General features: G+C 42.2%; 1 protein-coding gene across 1 annotated transcript in view; it reads left to right on the forward strand.

The window, feature by feature from the left end:
* The window catches only part of LOC128688810 (uncharacterized), a 117,274-nt gene that overhangs the window by 14,799 nt on the left and 81,162 nt on the right, over nucleotides 1-21,313 (forward strand). Inside the window, exons 3-6 of the mRNA XM_070085673.1 lie at nucleotides 10,353-10,405; nucleotides 10,812-10,843; nucleotides 16,731-16,828; nucleotides 20,223-20,376. Of these exons, the coding sequence (XP_069941774.1) occupies nucleotides 10,353-10,405; nucleotides 10,812-10,843; nucleotides 16,731-16,828; nucleotides 20,223-20,376 (337 nt within the window). The remainder of the gene's footprint in view (nucleotides 1-10,352; nucleotides 10,406-10,811; nucleotides 10,844-16,730; nucleotides 16,829-20,222; nucleotides 20,377-21,313) is intronic.

Consider the following 21,313-nt stretch of genomic DNA (forward strand, 5'->3'; position numbering starts at 1 on the left):
GATTTTTGTCAGAAATCCTTGAAAGAAGCTTCATACCCTATTTATATTCACCCACTTATTCAAACAAGGATAGCTAATATATATAATGTATTACAGGTTTACAATGATTATCACAGAATCCTTAGTTTCATGAGGAGGTATCTAGATATGGATACATTATAAACTATGTTGGTGAAGATGAATAAAACAAGGAGAAAACGTTAGGAATTCATTTAGTTTTTCTACAAAGCGCTACATAAAAGACTCCTTCCGAATTCGAAGTGCAAAAAATAACATTTATATTAAATTTTCTGATGATCATTTAATAGGAGAACACAGTCCTTAAGACAATTATATTTTTACTAAATCATAAAATTACCCTGGTCACTAGAAACTGTTATATATTTGTTGTAAACGTTCCAGTGAACAGATCATCAAAAACTGAGTTGCAATGATAATTTTCCCATCATTCTTTCAAAAGAAACTCATTATGTATTGTGCATGGCAAAAAATTTCCGAAGTCTTACGTCGCAGAATGAACAGAGACAAAAGGAGTAGCGACTCTTCATTGTATTTCCAAGAACATGTTTTTAAATAGTTCATGTACCTAAATTATTTGAAGAACGATGTCTGTTTCTGTAATTAGGAAGAACTAACAACTTTCCAAGTGCAGCTGACAATATTATTTTGTAGAGTTTTATTTCTAAAATTCTGAGACCATATTAAATTGAAAAACATTTTTCTTTGTTTGGAAGTTTATTTACCAGATAAAAATAAACATACTTCTAACAATAGCATTAATATCATTACAAAGACCAGTTTGTAATCATCAGGAATAAATTACATGATAGAGTCAGAGTGTTAATTGATTCTGGGAAATCCAGTTTTAAACACATTTGTTAATAAATAAATTACATGATATAGTCAGAGTGTTAATTGATTCTGGGAATACCAGTTTTAAACACATTTGTTAATAAATAAATTACATGATATAGTCAGAGGGTTAATTGATTCTGGGAATACCAGTTTTAAACACATTTGTTAATAAGAGATATGGATGAAAAGATTTGTCTAATGGTAAGCCTAAATATTTAAGGAAACAGTAACAAGGGGAGGAGATAAGAGTGAAGAAATTTTTCCTGTATTACCAAACTGATCTAAATGTTATTTCTAGCAGTATTTCTACTGACAAGATGTTAATTATACATTTTTTTTCATTTGCAAACAACTTTTCAACGAAGAATTAATAATTAAGCTTTAGAATAAGAATATCATAGTAACTCTTTATTACAAAATTTTGAACATACTCATCAACAGCCCCTCCACACACGCAACTGTTGCCTGAGCACTCTTTAAACCCGCAGTCCCTCTACACACGCAAATGTTGCCTGAGCGCCCTTTAAACCACCACTCCCTCTACACATGCAAGTGTTGCCTGAGCACTCTTTAAACCACCACTAACTCTACACATGCAAGTGTTGCTTGAGCACTCTTTAAACCACCACTCCCTCCACACACGCAAGTGTTGCCTGAGCGCTCTTTAAACCACAACTCCCTCTACACATGCAAGTGTTGCCTGAGCACTCTTTAAACCACCACTCCCTCTACACACGCAAGTGTTGCCTGAGCTCTCTTTAAACCACCACTCCCTCTACACATGCAAGTGTTGCCTGAGCGCTCTTTAAACCACAACTCCCTCTACACATGCAAGTGTTGCCTGAGCACTCTTTAAACCACAACTCCCTCTACACACGCAAGTGTTGCCTGAGCTCTCTATAAACCACAACTCCCTCTACACATGCAGGTGTTGCCTGAGCACTTTTTAAACCACCACTCCCTCTACACTTGCAAGTGTTGCCTGAGCACTCTTTAAACCGCCACTCCCTCTACACATGCAAGTGTTGCCTGAGCACTCTTTAAACTACCACTCCCTCTACACACGCAAGTGCTGCCTGAGCTCTCTTTAAACCACCACTCCCTCTACACATGCAAGTGTTGCCTGAGCACTCTTTAAACCACCACTCCCTCTACACATGCAAGTGTTGCCTGAGCACTCTTTAAACCACCACTCCCTCTACACATGCAAGTGTTGCCTGAGCACTCTTTAAACGACCACTCCCTCTACACACGCAAGTGTTGCCTGAGCTCTCTTTAAACCACCACTCCCTCTACACATGCAAGTGCTGCCTGAGCACTCTTTAAACCATCACTCTCTCTACACACGCAAGTGTTGCCTGAGCTCTCTTTAAACCACAACTCCCTCTACACGTGCAGGTGTTGCCTGAGCACTCTTTAAACCACCACTCCCTCTACACACGCAAGTGTTGCCTGAGCTCTCTTTAAACCACAACTCCCTCTAGTCATGCAAGTGTTGCCTGAGCACTCTTTAAACCACCACTCCCTCTACACATGCAAGTGTTGCCTGAGCGCTCTTTAAACCACCACTCCCTCTACACACGCAAGTGTTGCCTGTGCGCTCTTTAAACCACAACTCCCTCTACACACCCAAGTGTTGCCTGAGCTCTCTTTAAACCACAACTCTCTCTACACATGCAGGTGTTGCCTGAGCACTTTTTAAACCACCACTCCCTATACACTTGCAAGTGTTGCCTGAGCACTCTTTAAACCACCACTCCCTCTACACATGCAAGTGTTGCCTGAGCACTCTTTAAACTACCACTCCCTCTACACACGCAAGTGCTGCCTGAGCTCTCTTTAAATCACCACTCCCTCTACACATGCAAGTGTTGCCTGAGCACTCTTTAAACCACCACTCCCTGTACACATGCAAGTGTTGCCTGAGCACTCTTTAAACCACCACTCCCTCTACACACGCAAGTGTTGCCTGAGCACTCTTTAAACCACCACTCCCTCTACACACGCAAGTGTTGCCTGAGCTCTCTTTAAACCACAACTCCCTCTACACGTGCAGGTGTTGCCTGAGCACTCTTTAAACCACCACTCCCTCTACACACGCAAGTGTTGCCTGAGCTCTCTTTAAACCACAACTCCCTCAAGACATGCAAGTGTTGCCTGAGCACTCTTTAAACCACCACTCCCTCTACACACGGAAGTGTTGCCTGTGCGCTCTTTAAACCACAACTCCCTCTACACACGCAAGTGTTGCCTGAGCTCTCTTTAAACCACAACTCCCTCTACACATGCAGGTGTTGCCTGAGCACTTTTTAAACCACCACTCCCTCTACACTTGCAAGTGTTGCCTGAGCACTCTTTAAACCGCCACTCCCTCTACACATGCAAGTGTTGCCTGAGCACTCTTTAAACTACCACTCCCTCTACACACGCAAGTGCTGCCTGAGCTCTCTTTAAACCACCACTCCCTCTACACATGCAAGTGTTGCCTGAGCACTCTTTAAACCACCACTCCCTCTACACATGCAAGTGTTGCCTGAGCACTCTTTAAACCACCACTCCCTCTACACACGCAAGTGTTGCCTGAGCTCTCTTTAAACCACAACTCCCTCTACACGTGCAGGTGTTGCCTGAGCACTCTTTAAACCACCACTCCCTCTACACACGCAAGTGTTGCCTGAGCTCTCTTTAAACCACAACTCCCTCTAGACATGCAAGTGTTGCCTGAGCACTCTTTAAACCACCACTCCCTCTACACATGCAAGTGTTGCCTGAGCGCTCTTTAAACCACCACTCCCTCTACACACGCAAGTGTTGCCTGTGCGCTCTTTAAACCACAACTCCCTCTACACACGCAAGTGTTGCCTGAGCTCTCTTTAAACCACAAGTCTCTCTACACATGCAGGTGTTGCCTGAGCACTTTTTAAACCACCACTCCCTCTACACTTGCAAGTGTTGCCTGAGCACTTTTTAAACCACCACTCCCTCTACACATGCAAGTGTTGCCTGAGCACTCTTTAAACTACCACTCCCTCTACACACGCAAGTGCTGCCTGAGCTCTCTTTAAATCACCACTCCCTCTACACATGCAAGTGTTGCCTGAGCACTCTTTAAACAACCACTCCCTCTGCACATACAAGTGTTGCCTGAGCACTCTTTAAACCACCACTCCCTCTACACACGCAAGTGTTGCCTGAGCACTCTTTAAACCACCACTCCCTCTACACACGCAAGTGTTGCCTGAGCTCTCTTTAAACCACAACTCCCTCTACACGTGCAGGTGTTGCCTGAGCACTCTTTAAACCACCACTCCCTCTACACACGCAAGTGTTGCCTGAGCTCTCTTTAAACCACCGCTCCCTCTACACACGCAAGTGTTGCCTGTGCGCTCTTTAAACCACAACTCCCTCTACACATGCAAGTGTTGCCTGAGCACTCTTTAAACCACCACTCCCTCTGCACATGCAAGTGCTGCCTGAGCTCTCTTTAAACCACAACTCCCTCTACACGTGCAGGTGTTGCCTGAGCACTCTTTAAACCACCACTCCCTCTACACACGCAAGTGTTGCCTGAGCTCTCTTTAAACCACCGCTCCCTCTACACACGCAAGTGTTGCCTGAGCACTCTTTAAACCACCACTCCCTCTACACACGCAAGTGTTGCCTGAGCTCTCTTTAAACCACCGCTCCCTCTACACACGCAAGTGTTGCCTGAGCACTCTTTAAACCACCACTCCCTCTACACATGCAAGTGTTGCCTGAGCACTCTTTCAACTAGTTGTCCACTACAAAGTTCACTAGGATAATTTGGTTTGTTATAATAAATCTCCTTGAGAACAAATTAACAAAAATACTTTTAATCAACATCCTGTTTAATAGATACCTTTATTCTTGATTGAAATAATATTTCGTAATTATCATCCATATCTTACATTATTTCTTCAAAACCCATAATAAAATCATCTCTTTATTTAATCATTTCAGATCGTATAGACAATAGTTGCATCTTCTAATGCATTCACTAATAAAAAAATATTTTCTAAAATGAAATATTATTTCATTATAACTGGGACGAACCACTCATAATGCAGCTCTGTTGGCATCTCAAGTACAGTGATTTTTATACATATATTTCGGGATTCAATCATGTATAGATTTTTTCTTTTTTCTCAGATTAGTTATAATTTAGCTTAGAACTTTAATAGTTTGAATATGTTATTTAGAGCAATGATGTTTTTTTGTTTCTCATAAATTAAGCAACACTACTGCCAAAGTTGTATGGGTACTTTCCCGTAAGTGACTGATACCCTCTCATCTGCAACATACTTTAACTTCATACCTAATAAACTCTTTTACGTTATCCATGAACTTTTTTCTTTACATTCCAAACACACAAATATCTTCTGTTAATTCTCTCGTCAGATGTAATGATTTCTAATACAAAAGAGGATACACTCTAAAAAATCAGAAAAAACAAAATATCTCTACTCACATTACAAACCTTATTCTTTCTTTCTGGTAGACGAGGTGAAGAATTGCACACCAAAAATATTAATCAACCCAGGCCAGTTGTGTAAAGAGAAGCTGATATATAAAAAGTCAATGTACGCTCCAAAGAATTGAAAAGCAATTGCTTAGAAAGTGTGGTCTGAACAGGAAATGTTCTTCAAGGTGATTCAATATATGTATATGCATGATTTTTTAAATAATTGAAGCGAGCTAGAGGTGAAGGGGCAACAGTGATTTTATATCATAGTGTCTTATTGTAAATTTACCTTAAACGAACAGCCTCTTGTGACTCAGTATTGAGAGTCATTAATTAAACTATACTTATAAAGATGGTTTCTTATGATATCGGCTGTGTATTGTATCAGCTAAGTATGGATTCTGCTTCTATCACTTTACTGCTTGTGTCACTGTATTTTCTGGTCCCTAAGACTAAAGAAGTATTTAATAACACTCATGTGACCTATCTATATTTTTAACTTCCAGCTGTTCGCTCGTGTGACCGAAATCTTCCTTTCACTTCCTTTCAGTGTTTTATACGTTGCAGTCAATTCACCTCTGATCCGTCCGTCCTACAAAGTCTTTCTCCTGGGGCTAGTCTCCTTCCAAACATTTGCACATTTTAAAGATTCATTACATGCTTCTTAGATGCAGGATCCACACTAACACTGTATGCTCAAAGATGGCACTGTCAAATGCATGTATAGCGATATTAATGCATCTTTGCCGAGGTTCCTGAAAGCTACCCTTAAGTTTGCCAGTCTCGCGCTTGTAACGCTTATACGTTGTTTTATACTTTTGGCAAAATGCTTGGGATTAGGATGGTGCTGACCTCTAGATCTTCCTCCCTAGAGAAGACAAAGCATTTGTTCCCCTGGTCTGTACACTGTTTCCGGTCACATCTGCACTTCTCTGATATTCTTAACTTTGCGTTTGTTGGGATAATTTCTAACAGCTACATGTCAGATCAATCATACAGCTCGTCCGCAATATTTTTTTATAGTTTCCTGGTCAACTCCTTTTGTATTAACCTTGTTAGTTTCGTATAGTCTGCGAAAAGACCCACCTCTGACTCGATTTCCTCAGTCACGTAGTTAATTTGCACGAGAAACAGCATTAGTCCAAGCATTGCCCCTGGTTGAACCCTACTCGTCACAAGTCACAATCGTCCGTTCCGACTTCTTCGAGAAATAACTCGTTGCTTTCTTCCTTTTATGTATTTCTTCATCCTCTACAATGATTTTCCTGTAATTTCTGCGTGTCCTTTAAGCATCTGTCCCACGTTCTTGCAGTCCAGAAATATATGGCCCACCCATCCTTCTGTCTCCTTCCTCACTTTGCTTGCCGTGTCACAGAACTCTAGCTGATTTGTGAGACAGCATTTGACATCTGAAAACTCCTGCTGGCTATTGTTTATGAATCCATTCCTTTCCAGGTGCTCCCCTGATTGTCTCCTGATAATCTTTACTATAACATCACTATGCATATTAGAGACACTTTTCCAATATTTCAATGCTACTTGTTTGTCCCTTCTGTCAAATATTGAGACTGAATTGGCTGTCTTCCACATCTATGGCAATAGACCTATTTTCAGTCAAGTTTTTCAAGACAGCTGGTAGTGGTACACACTGGCCCTCTGCAGAACCCATGGAAAGATGTCTAGTCGAGGTATCTAGCTCACTCGGTACTTTCATTTCTACTTCTCTCATTGTTCATGTTTTGTCCAGTACTAGTTGGTGTTCTCCCCCTCTTTGTCTATGACATTATTCCTGATTTCACTGGCTATTCTTTGACGTTTCTTGCTTTCTATATTTCTTCCATTCTCTTGTCCCTTTTACCTATTGCCTCCTTGAACCTCTGAGTGAACCATAAGCTCAATCTATTCTTGCCTGTGTTCTGCTTCTGGGTATAATTTTTTTCTCCTCCTCCCAGAACGTCCAACTACAACAAATATTAATCTAATTTATATAACCCTGAACTAATATTCATATTATAATCAGTGGTCACGTGTGGTTATACCTATCCTAAGCTCTCTGGGAGTTAGTGTGGGGTGTTACCGAGCACCATGGCTTGTTGTAGTGTTTTAGAATCTCAGGTTAAAGTGTTGAAGGAGGAGATTCTACTTCTTCAGGAGGAAAATAGAAAGCTGAAGCTTCGCCTAGATGTATCTGTGAGTGAGTGTGAGATGAATGGAGCTGGTAAAGAGGAAATGGTCACCAGCTGTGAGAGTGGCAGCTGCTTTAAGTGGCAAGTGGTTCACAGCTCAGGAAGAAGGAAGATAAGGAGGGTTAATAGAGAAGATGTGAAAGTAGGAAATCAATTCTCTGTTCTCCAGGACTAGTGTACTTCAGTGGTTAGTGAGGTTGAAGGTATCACTGACTCCCCTGCTAAACAAGGTAAGAATATTCTAATTGTAGGAGACTCTCAGGTAAGATATATGGACTGTGCTTTATGTAACAGAGATAGGAAGATCAGACAGAGGGTGTGCCTCCCAGGAGCTGGTGTTGGTGACATAGTCAGCAGGTTGGATAATATTATGTCAGGTAATGAGAACAAGCCCATTATCTGTCTTAGTCCTGGGGGTAATGGTATTGGGAAGGGCAGGAGACAGGAGCTACTGGATAAATACAGTTCTGCCATAGAAGTAATTAGGTCTAAGGGAGTGGGCAATGAATGGATGTCTAGGGCAATTGGTATAAATTGCTGGCTAGACAGGTACTGCAAGGGACTTGCAGTCCTATTCGTTGATAACTGGGACAAACTCTATGGCAAACGTGATATGTATGCAAGGGATGGGGTGGTTGCATTAACCAATTCGATTGAGGGGGTAATTGATGACTTGTCTAGGACTTTAAACTGATAGATTATGAAGGTATGGGTGTTTATGGGAAACAACCAGGCTGCAGTATTAGAGTTGAAAACAGCAGATATTACCGGGATACCTCAGGGATATGTTTAAAAGACAATATTCAAAATAAAGTTGCTAGTAAAGGCAAAGCAACTGATCAACAAAGAGAGATTGTAGAAGGCAACAAGTGACTAGTTCCCTTAAGGTTTACTATACAAATAGTAGGAGTCAAAGAAATAAGACAGATGAGCTAAGATTACTTGCAAGTGCAGGTAATATAGATATTATTGTTATAACAGAGACCTGGTTCAACCTGAAAGATAGAGAAATGCCTTCTGAATGCAACATACAGGGTTATAAACTATTCCACATTGATAGAGTCAACAACAGTAGGGTGGTGGAGTGACGATATAGGTGAGAGAAAATATAAGTTATTATCTTAGACATGATACAAGATTTGTAACATCGGACATAGAATCTATTTGGCTTCAGTTTCTCGAGGATCGTGACAAATTAATTTTGGGTGTGATTTATAGGCCCCCAAAACCTTGATAGGGAGTGCAGTAAGCTGTTATGGGACGAAATTCATAAGGCATCTAGACATGAAAATGTTGTATTAATTGGAGATTTTAACTTTAGACAAATTGACTGGAACAATGTGACAGGAAATCTTGAGTCTAGTGTCTTTCTTGATGCGGTTCAGGATTGCTTTTTAAAACAGTTTGTGACAGAACCAACTAGAGGTAACAGTCTACTTGACTTGGTTCTTGCCAACAAAGAATCGCTAATTAATAATCTTGAGGTTAATGATGAGCTTGGGGAAAGCGATCACAAATCACTTAGTTTCAATATATCATGGAATTACCCAGATAACTGCAATCAAATCTCTGTCCCAGACTTTCGCTTGGCCGATTTCAACTGACTGAAAAATTACCTGGGAGGGCAAAATTGGGATGTCCTGACTATGGGTCAGGTAGGTGGTCTTGGTTGCCAATATGACGTTTTTCAGAGCATAGTTCTAGCTGCCCAGACAACTTTTGTTCCGAGTAAGGAAATAAATTGATCCCAAATGGATGAACAATAGATTAAAACAGCTCATTGGTCAAAAGAGAGGCATATATATGCATATCAAAAGAGGGGATGGGCAGTTAAGAAATCAATAATTTCAATTAAAGAGAGAAATAAAAAACGGAATAAGAAAAGCAAAAAGGGATTATGAGACTAAGATCTCAGGGATTCGAAGACTAACTCAAAAGAATTCTTTCAGGTATACAGAAGTAAGATTAGGGACAAGATAGGCACACTTAAGAGTAACTGAGGTCAGATCACTGACAGTGATAAGGATATGTGGGAAATTTTCAATACCTACTTTCTCTCAGTTGTTACCCAGGAAAATACTAGTGAAATTCGAGAAATAATAGATTATGTAGAACAAGACGATAATAAACTATGCATGATTGCGGTAACTAGTAATATGGTTCTCAGACAAATAGAGAAATTAAAATGTAACAAATCCCCAGATCCTGATGAACTGTTTGCAAGGGTGTTAAAGGAATGTAAAGAGGAACTTAGCATACCTTTGGCTAATCTTTTCAACATATCACTACAAACTAACATAGTGCCTGATAAATGGAAAATGGCAAATGTAATACCTATTTACAAGGCAGGTGACAGGCCCTTGGCTTCGAACTATAGACCAAGAAGCCTTACCTCCATGTAGGAAAAAAAGGCTTTGGCCTATCCACACCTCTTGGTAAACCATTGGCTCACTCTGGTTATTCGATTGTTTCTGTTGCCCTTTGGTACGTACTTAACTGCCTCCCTACACTTTGTAGTCACATGTTCTATGATTTCGGTTACTGTTTTTCCTTCTAGCTCACTTAAGCATTGCACCTCATGTAGGAATTGTCTCATACTTATGTAGGCCCCTTTTCTTAAGTTTGGCTTCTCCTGTCCTCGTGGTGCTTCACTCTCCATTGTTAACTCTACTATGTATTCAAAACTCAAGACCACGTGATCACTAAATATTGTCTGTGTCTGAATTGCTCAAGGTACATATGAGGTCTACCCTTGCTGACTCATCTCCTCTCTCTCTGTTTGTGTCCATAACATGTAGGTGCATAAAGTTTTCTATTATTGCTTACAGCGTCTTGGCTCTCCACGTCTCTGGTCGTCCCCATGTGGCTCTAGATTCTCCCAGTCAGTCTACTTACGGTTGAACTCCCCCATAATAAGAAAATTTGCTCTGTTCGTATAGGCACTCTATTGCTCTCATCATCTTCCTGTCTTGGCCTCTTACTGTTCGATGGTGGGTTGTACATCACTGTTACCATCACTTTTGGGCCCACAGTATGCAGTGCTATTATTATGTAGTCATCCGCTACATGTCTGACTAGTCCTCTCATCTCTCCAAATGTCCATTAGTTATTGATGAACAGTGCAACTCCTCCTCCCACTCTGCTCCTCCCTGTCTTTCCTCAGCAGCAGATAGCCAGACTGGAAAATCGCATCTATTATTACTTCTGAAAGCTTTGTCTCCGTGATTGCTATGATGTCTGAGATGCCTTAGTATTTCTTTACTGTTATTACTCACTCTTATTTGCAGTTCCATCTGCATTGGTGTACCACACCTTCAGGGTATGTGGGTTTGTGTGCGTATGTGTGTGGGTGTGTCTGTTGTGTGTGTGTGTGTGTGTGTGTGTGTGTGTGTGCATATTGGTGAAGTGTACCTTCACTGTCTTCCTTCTCATCCGCCTGCAATTAGCCTTCCTAACAGCACATAAATGCTATTTACTCTATTTCTGTAAATCATCTCTGTAGGAGTGAGTGATCCTTAATTTCCAGCTATGCAAAAAGCCTTGTGTTATTTACCTAAAGGACCCAATGGAAATAAGTCACTCTGCCTGACTTTTTTGGGTTATCTTATGTTCTTTACATATGCTACTACGTATGATTATCGATGCAACTGTATTTGAGTATTCTTGAATAAACTTACTTACCTGACAATGCAACCACACAAAGTGAATACTAAGTGCACCTCTGGCAGTGAGGTGGTGTATGTATCGGCTCTACTTCCTTGCAGGGGAGATGCCGTCCTGCACCGATTTTTGCAATATCCTTATCTCCTATTTAAGGGGCACCACCGGTATATATATATATATATACTCCAAACATCCCTCTAGTGTTTTTACTTTCTTGGCTGGGTACGCTTCTTTCCCTATTTTGTGGTACACAACCTGTCTGTAGACACTACCATAGATGCCCGGGAAGGCCTACTGCTATTTTTTCTAATAATATTCTGTGTGCTACCTTGTATTGTGTGTGCGTGCGTGCGTGTGTGTGTGTGTGTGTGTGTGAGTGTGTGTGTGAGTGTGTACTCACCTAGTTGTACTCACCTAGTTGAGGTTGCGGGGGCGAGTCCGAGCTCCTGGCCCCGCCTCTTCACTGATCGCTACGAGGTCACTCTCTCTGAACCGTGAGCTTTATCATACCTCTGCTTAAAGCTATGTATGAATCCTGCCTCCACTACATCGCTTCCCAAACTATTCCACTTACTGACTACTATGTGTATGTGTGTGTGTGTGTGTGTGTGTGTGTGTGTGTGTGCGTGTGTGTGTGTGTGTATGTGTGTGTGTGTGTGTGTGTGTGTGTGTGTGTGTGTGTGTGTGTGTGTGTGTGTGTATGTGTGTGTATGTGTGCATGTGCATGTGTACTCACCTATTTGTGGTTGCAGGGGTCGATTCATAGCTCCTGGCCCCGCCTCTTCGCTGATTGCTACTAGGTTCTCTCTCTCCCTGCCCCATGAGCTTTATCATACCTCGCCTTAAAACTATGTATGGTTCCCGCCTCCACTACGTCACTTTCTAGGCTATTCCACGGCCTGACCACTTTATGATTGAAGAAATACTTCCTAACATCCCTTTGATTCATCTGAGTCTTCAACTTCCAATTGTGACCTCTTGTGTCTGTGTCCCCTCTCTGGAACATCCCGTCTTTGTCCACCTTGTCTATTCCGCGCAGTATTTTATATGTCGTTATCATGTCTCCCGTGACCCTCCTGTCCTCCAGTGTCGTCAGGCCGATTTCCCTCAACCTTTCTTCGTAGGACAATCCCCGTAGCTCTGGGACTAGCCTTGTTGCAAACCTTTGCACTTTCTCTAATTTCTTGACTTGCTTGACTAGGTGTGGATTCCAAACTGGTGCTGCATACTCCAGTATGGGCCTGACGTAAATGGTATACAGAGTCTTAAACGAATCCTTACTGAGATATCGGAATGCTATCCGTAGGTTTGCCAGGCGCCCGTATGCGGCAGCAGTTATCTGATTGATGTGCCCCTCAGGAGATATGCTCGGTGTTATACTCACCCCCAGATCTTTTTCCTTGAGTGAGGTTTGCAGTCTTTGGCCATCTAAACTATATCGTGTCTGGGGTCTTCTCTGCCCTTCCCCAATCTTCATGACTTTGCATTTGGCAGTGTTAAACTCAAGGAGCCAGTTGCTTGACCAGGCTTGTAGCCTGTCCAGGTCTCTTTGTAGTCCTGCCTGATCCTCATCCGATTTGATTCTTCTCATTAACTTCACATCATCTGCAAACAGGGATACTTCTGAGTCTATCCCTTCCGTTATGTCGTTCACATATACCAAGAACAGCACAGGTAATAGGACTGACCCCTGCGGAACCCCGCTTGTCACAAGCGCCCACTCTGAAACCTCGTCACGTACCATGACTCGTTGTTGCCTCCCTGTCAGATATTCTCTGATCCATTGCAGTGCCTTTCCTGTTATGTGTGCCTGATCCTCTAGCTTTTGGAGTAACCTCTTGTGAGGAACTGTGTCGAAGGCCTACTTGCAGTCCCAAAAAATGCAGTTGATCCACCTCTCTCTCTCTTGTCTTACTTCTGTCACCTTGTCATAAAACTCTAGTAGGTTTGTGACACAGGATTTTCCTTCCCTGAAACCGTGCTGGTTGTCAATTATACACTTGTTTCTTTCCAGGTGCTCCTCCACTCTCCTCCTGATGTTCTTCTCCATGACCTTGCATACTATACACGTTAGTGATACAGGTCTGTAGTTTAGTGCCTCATGTCTGTCTACCTTTTTAAAAATTGGGACTACATTTGCCATTTTCCATACCTCAGGGAGTTGCCCAGTTTCAAATGATGTGTTGAAGATCTTTGTTAATGGCTCACTCAATATCTCTGCTCCCTCTTTAAGGACCCATGGAGAGATGTTGTCTGGTCCCACCGCCTTTGAGGTGTCAAGTTCGCAAAGCAGCTTCTTCACTTCCTCCTTGGTTATATGTACCTCATCCAGCACTTGCTGGTGTACCCCCCTGTTCTGATTTCCTGGAGTCCTACAGGTTTCCACTGTAAATACTTCTTTAAATCTCGTGTTGAGCTCCTGACATACCTCTCGGTCGTTTCTTGTGAATTCCCCATCACCCTTCCTCAATCTGATTACCTGGTCCTTGACTGTTGTTTTCCTCCTGATGTGGCTGTACAACAGCTTCGGGTCAGTCTTGACTTTCGATGCTATGTCATTTTCATATTGTCGCTGAGCCTCCCTTCCTATCTGTGCATATTCGTTTCTGGCTCTTCGGCTAATCTCTTTATTTTCCTGAGTTCTCTGTCTTCTGTACCTTTTCCATTCTCTAGTACACCTAGTTTTTGCCTCCCTACACCTTTGGGTGAACCAAGGACTTGTTCTGTTCTTCCCATTATTTCTGTTTCCCTTGGGAACAAACTTCTCCTCTGCCTCCTTGCATTTTGTTGTCACATAGTGTGTGTGTGTACTCACCTAATTGTGGTTGCAGGGGTCGAGACTCAGCTCCTGGCCCCGCCTCTTCACTGATCGCTACTGGATCCTCTCTCTCTCTGCTTCCTGATTATTATTATTATAATCAAGGGGGAAGCACTAAACCCGTAGGATTATACAGCGCCTATGGGGGGATGGAAGGCATTCAGGCTTAATTCAGGGAACTGGAGCACAGATCCAATTCCCTAGATCAAGAGCCCCTCACCAGCGTCAAGGAGCCTTCCTTGAGGGGTGTGTGTGTGTGTGTGTGTGTGTGTGTGTGTGTGTGTGTGTGTGTGTGTGTGTGTGTGTGTGTGTGTGTGTGTGTGTGTGTGTGTATGTGTACTCACCTAATTGTACTCACCTAATTGTGGTTGCAGGGGTCGAGACTCAGCTCCTGGCCCCGCCTCTTCACTGATCGCTACTGGATCCTCTCTCTCTCTGCTTCCTGAGCTTTGTCATACCTCTTCTTAAAACTATGTATGGTTCCTGCCTCCACTACTTCACTTGCTAGGCTATTCCACTTGCTGACAACTCTATGACTGAAGAAATACTTCCTAACGTCCCTGTGACTCGTCTGAGTCTTCAGCTTCCAGTTGTGACCCCTTGTCCCTGTGTCCCCTCTCTGGAACATCCTATCTCTGTCCACCTTGTCTATTCCCCGCAGTATCTTGTATGTCGTTATCATGTCTCCCCTGACCCTTCTGTCCTCCAGTGTCGTCAGTCCGATTTCCCTTAACCTTTCCTCGTACGACATTCCCTTGAGCTCTGGGACTAGCCTTGTTGCAAACCTTTGTACTTTCTCTAACTTCTTGACGTGCTTGACCAGGTGTGGGTTCCAGACTGGTGCTGCATACTCCAGTATGGGTCTAACATACACAGTGTACAGTGTCTTGAACGATTCCTTATTAAGGTATCGGAACGCTATTCTCAGGTTTGCTGCACCAGAGCGCCGTATGCTGCAGCAGGTTATTTTGGTTACGATCTGTTGCCTCGTTGATATGCTCAATTAATTATGTGGTCACCCCAAGGTCTTTATACAAGTGATTCTGTGATCTTGCAATACTACAGCCTATAATTACCATCAAATTTGTTTGCCTCCCCAATCTTCATGACTTTTTTGGCATTTGGGTTGATTAGAGACCAATTACTTGGCATGTAATCTGACCTCTCAGTTAACGCAGTTCATATTCTCTCGTCAGTTTGTTCTTATATCAGCCGTGTGTCAAGACAGGGACGCTTTAGTCTCATTACTTTCATCGCGTGATTGCATATATAAAGACTGCGCTGATGTGGATAGCTATGTGGACATTAATACGTTGCCACTCATGTTATCATTGCATTTTTGTGACAAATTGTTTTTGTTTTCTATAATCAGAATATTAGATCGCATTTGTTGCATTATAATATCATGCGTGATGCTCAACTACCTCGTATCTCCCCATTGAACTATTAAACTGCGATCTGAAGATACAATCAGCTTGCTTTACCTCCTCTCATGTTATATTATATTATCTGGTTTGTTGAGTTGCATTATGGATAGTGTGTTAGCATATATTCGTTGGTGCTCCACCATATCTGATAAATCATCATAGTGCACTGTGCGTCGTGTTGTGGTCTGATTTGGTATCTTTATATAAGTGCAATTGCGTTGCCATCTTATATCGTTGTTTCTGGATGTTAGAAGTTGTGGATAGATGGGCATTTTGAAATATATATATATGGGATGGAGATCGTGTCAGTCCATATGCGAAGGGTGTCGATGTCTCACCAGCGGTTTATTACTCTCTCTATTCTTATTTGTATAATCATTGTATTGGTGTTATATAGTGTCACATCGATCATGCACTTTGGAATATTCTTTAATCTGCTCTTAAATATTCATAAAAAATCCTGTTAGAATATATATCTGAATGTTCTATGATCTCCACGCTGCTCTTTAATATATACTGATTTTATATTATTCATTATATTTATATAATGTGACCTGTAACGGTTCAGGTCGATTGTTTCGTGCTATAATCGTTATTTTTATCTGATTGGGCCTCCATCATATATGTCAGTTTGAATATTACTAATGTTGTTTTAGTGAGATTATCATTTTCTATTTTTGTTCTGTATTGCGTTCTGGTTTTACTCTACGTGCTTCAGGGTGATAAGGACTCATTTGATGTTATACATTGACGCTCTCTTCCATAGATTAAGTTTACTCTATCTTGCTTGTTGTACATTCATATCTATCATTTGCCTGGTTTTTCTACCATTTCTCTGTCCACCTGATTTCATAAGTTTCTACTTTTATATGATCACTGGTTTATTTCATGTATTCTAGTTCTAATGCCTTCTGTATATCTTCTGTAAATCAGCTAAGTTATATGATGTTGCTCCAGATCTGGCGGTGATGCTCGATGAGCAATAGGGCGGGCGGATCACTCTGCATAAACCATCTCCCCACTCCTCTCTGGTTGTGTCTGGCGCATTGTGCCAAATTTTCAGTACCATTATCATCAAGCTCTCATGTTGAGTTTATGACTCTAAGTTGATAGTCCCTACTGGTTGAAATCTTGTACCAATCTGCTTTGCTCTGTAAATCTTACATTCCTTCAAGTACTCACCCCCTTCTTTATTGTTTTCTTCATTGTCTCTTGTTTCACAAGTTCTGCAGTGGGTTATCATCAGCATTACTTGACTATAGGTTCAGACCTTTCCAATGTGATCTCTTTCTTTCCAGCTCAATGTCATGCTTCATTTGCTCAAATATGATGCTTTGTATGACGTTTTTGACCTCTCCTCTATATTCTATCTTTCCTCAGGATCGATATCCTGTTGGTAAGGTGTGTCTATTATTGTCTCTGTGAGTTTTGTTTCTCATGACTGCTATGATGTCTGAGGATTTTTCACTGAATCTTTCATTCCACTCTCATATTTTATTCGTTATTCCATCACGTTTGTGTACCAAACCCATTTGTTTTCTATCATTGTGGTCATGCAAGAATATTGGGGTTGGGCGAGAGCCTTGGTGAGGGGCCTATATGGGGCTGTGGTGTAAGAGTGGGAGTTTGTGTTGATGGGGTGGTGTCAGGAATGCCCGCAAGGGACAGCTGTTGGGGTGAGGTTTGTGATATGGGGTTGGTGGCAGAGGAACAGTGAGTGGGTTGTAGTATAGGTTGCTCGGTTGCGTTGGGAATGTCGTGGGTGGAGTCTTTGGTGGAGAGATTCTGTGAGTGTGTTTGCCTTCCTCCACTCGTCAGTATAGGTCCTGCTCCATTTTCATTGCCTCAATTTCTCCTTGCGTCTCTGTACCCTCCTCTTTTCAGTGTCAGTCCCTTTCCTCTTGTGTTCTGTCGCGGTCGATGTATGCTCTCTGGTACCCCTCTTTGTCCCTCAGTCTTGCTTCTCTTGCAGAATCTGGTTCGAACCCAGTTCTTCCTTGAAAGTTTCTCTGACAGGCCGTATGCTTCCACTCATAAACCACCCAATTCTCCTGAAAATTTATACACCTGGGTCATATTGCCCTCCCCTATTCTTTTCATGAGTAACTAATCATTTTTTCTCCTCCTCTTTGTTTCTTCAAGTTGGCCCCCTTGGCTTCTTGGAGCCACGTGCCTGCAAACTGGCCTCGCCCTTTCCTCCTCCCACTGAGGTCCATCTGCTTCATCAGGCATTTGTTTCTCCATTGACGTGCACTTTGGCTGATTCCCTGTCATATCTGGAAACTTCTATTCTCAGTGTTGAACTGTCTTTCTGACCAGCTGTCCTTGCTACTGCAGTTGGCTGTTAGAATCTCTGCATATAACTTTTACATTACAGTCATCTTGGGACCTGTCGTTTTGATCTTAGATGTGCTCATCGTCTTTTCCTGGCCCCCACATTGGTCTGATAGTAGAACCTTCATGTACGGCATGTCATTGTTACTTCCATATGTCACTTGGCTTTGATTCTGATCATTATCAGTTATATGTTTATCTCTCTAATCTGTTTCAGGCTTTGCAGTTTCTCTTCCCAGCATAATCTAACTTCTGCTGCTAAGACCTGTACTTCCGCTTCCTGCACTCTTCAGCTATCTGCTCCTCCATTTTCTTACCAAGCTCTACTATCTTCCTTCCCCACTCTTTGCTCCCTTTTTGGGCTCTAACCAGTCTTTTACTCACAGTTGTCCTTTAAGATCCTGGTTTTCCGTCCTCTTAGGTACCATTTTTTTCTTTTTATTACCACAGACAGAAAACAGAGAGAGAGAGTGTGGGGAGAGAAGAAGGGTAGAAAGAGGGAGGAGAGAGAGGAGAAGAGTATGGGGTGAGGATAAGACCAAGAGGGGAGAGGAGAGGGAGAGAGAGAGGGAGAGAGAGAGGAGAGAGAGAGGGAAAGAGAGAGGGGGAGAGAGAGGGAGAGAGAGAGGGAGAGAGAGAGGGAGAGAGAGAGGGAGAGAGAGAGAGAGAGAGAGAGAGAGAGAGAGAGAGAGAGAGGGAGAGAGAGAGAGATAGAGATGGAGAGAGAGAGGGAGAGAGGGAGAGAGGGAGAGAGAGAGAGAGAGAGAGAGAGAGAGAGAGAGAGAGAGAGAGAGAGAGAGAGAGAGAGAGAGAGAGAGAGAGAGGGAGAGAGAGAGGGAGAGAGAGAGAGAGAGAGAGAGAGAGAGTGAGTGAGTGAGTGAGTGAGTGAGTAGGGGGAGGGAAAAAGGTTATGAGAGAGAGAAACGTGAGGGAGGAAAAGGCAGGGAGTGAGGGTCTGTGGGGGTCTGTGGGGGAGGCAGTCAAATTCCAAGGATCAGCTGTGTGTACTCACCTAGTTGTGGTTTCAGGGGTCGAGACCCAGCTCCCAGCCCCCAGTGTGTATGTGTGTGCGCGCGTTCGTGTGTGTGAGCACGTCAGTTGTTTATATGTCCCAGAAATACAATTCACTTCTGTGTACCCGTAATACTAATGAGATACCATTAACACTGAGAGTAGTTCTAATAATTATAATACTAGCATGTGTTAACAAGTCACTCTTTCACCCAGTTATGCACTACCTTTTACTACATGTGTACCCAATACTTGCTTCTCAGATTGTACTGTCTTTGTGTCCTAAAACATTATCTCTCGAAACTGTTGTCAGGGCTGTAGTCCCATTAGTCCTTGCTCCTACAAATTTTATCTTCCTACTACTGCTAGGTGTTGTGTGTATGATAATCCCTCTGGAGCAGGGTTTAGATAGCGAGCTACCAGTGTCCGCAGGGCCGGCTCTACCCTCAGACTTCCCGCCAACCACAACACAGGTGATTTGTATGTTACTCAGAGGGGACGTCCATCCAGATGCCTGATGTACGATGCTCACTGTATGATGCTCGCTGTACGATGACTCGTACACCTCGCCCTTCCGCCGCTGACTTCTTCGGCTATTCTTTTCTCTTGCCCTTTTGAGTCCTCATTTACCACACTTATCACTTGTATACTGCTACTTTTATAATTTACACTTCACTTTTGGTAAGTACACTACTTATTTGTGATGACACCCAACCTGTTATGGCGGCACTACTCCCTCAGGCCTACTGCTGCCACCACCTCTGCTTATATATATTTATGTATATATATATATATATATCCCCTTTCTGGCTAGCTTGTTCACGCTGTGTGCTACATCACATTTTGTCGTTACCAACCTCTCTTAATTCTATTTGGTCTTTTCTCTTTAGTCACTCGCTTTGTACTTTGTATATATGTAACAATGTGGCAACAGGTGCCCACTAGGCCTCAACGAACTGGCACTTTGAAATTTTGTTGTATAATTTCAGGCTTTCTCTCGCCTTTACTTTATTTATTTTTTCTAATACATTGGTTATCACTTGTAGGGTTGTTCACTGACGTTGTCACTAACACTGGTTGCTTCTAGCTGCTAAAACACGCCCTAAAAGCACTAAGATTCTCGGAGCCTGGCGCTTGTGACCCACTACACTGTCTCCACCACTGTGTGTGTGTGTGTGTGTGTGTGTGTGTGTGTGTGTGTGTGTGTGTGTGTGTGTGTGTGTGTGTGTGTGTGTGTGTGTGTGTGTGTGTGTGTGTGTGTGTGTGTGTATCTGGTTGTCATCTCTACTTGTCGGAACTCACTTCTCACCTCTAACATCCTTAGGTATATATTTTTGAAAATTTTCTTTGTGTACACTGTAAATATATTTATACAAGAAAACGTAAATGGAAGACTATTTTTTCTTTATTTAAGAATATCATAAAATAACGGACGTTTTTGACAGCATCCTTGTGTCTTTCAGACGCCTGAGTGAGGTGATGGAAGCAGCTGTGGTGGTGAACACTGAACAATTGATCCTCGTTGACCACTTCTCTCAGGACTATCTCATTCAGAGGCTGTGGGGTGATGCCAAAATCTCCTGCCGGGGACTGATATTGGTCCTTCCCTCGTCTAGCTTTAATATTACTAATTTCTCTTTACGGTAAGCTGTGTTGATGGACATTCATGATATTTCTGAATGGTATTGAAGTTTAGTTTTTTGCAAAAAATAGCAAAATATAATAATGATCAAAATAAATTCAGTTCGACTGTAATTTTTGCCAAACATTAACGTTTTCCATCTGACTGTTCTTCCAGGGAACTAACATCGTATAACTCAGAGTTGGTTAGTGTCTGTCTTCTTTGTACTCTTGTTCTCTCCGGTCTCTGAGTCCAGCGCCACTAAGCCATCAGTTAGTGTTGAACTGGGCCACAATTGGGCCATCATTTATTCTCATCTCTTTCAATACACTTTTTTTCCCTGTCTTTACAATAGCGATGGATGCACTAAACAGCAACTGTAACAAAAAGATCGTTCTCTATTTTTTTCTCTCTCGAAGATAATAAATACGAATCAAGAAAAGTCGACAAGGCAAAAGACGTCAGCTTTTAGCCAAGATTTTCAGTATTCCTCAAATCTTTTGTTTTTTTTCCTTACTCCGCTGTTTATTACCCTCACCTGTTTTAGATCAAGATTTTAGTTAAAGAAACTGACACTAGCAACAAATGGGTCATCGCACGAAAAGAATTTCTACAGCTCTTTTATTAACGCATCACCTCTCCAAACTTCGTCCCATTGTCTACAATATAATTTTTAGTGTTCCTGGAACATGCCCATTAATTTTTCTGATAGAATTCTTCCAGTCATCAAAGACAGCTTGAAGATAATTACTAATCGTGCAGCTGCCAAATATTCTCTCTCTCTCTCTCTCTCTCTCTCTCTCTCTCTCTCTCTCTCTCTCTCTCTCTCTCTCTCTCTCTCTCTCTCTTTCTCTCTCTCTCTCTCTCTCTCTCTCTATCTCTCTCTCTCTCTCTCTCCTCTCTCTCTCTCTCTCT

Source organism: Cherax quadricarinatus, chromosome 16, assembly GCF_038502225.1.
Source record: "Cherax quadricarinatus isolate ZL_2023a chromosome 16, ASM3850222v1, whole genome shotgun sequence".
Classification (NCBI taxonomy): domain Eukaryota; kingdom Metazoa; phylum Arthropoda; class Malacostraca; order Decapoda; family Parastacidae; genus Cherax; species Cherax quadricarinatus.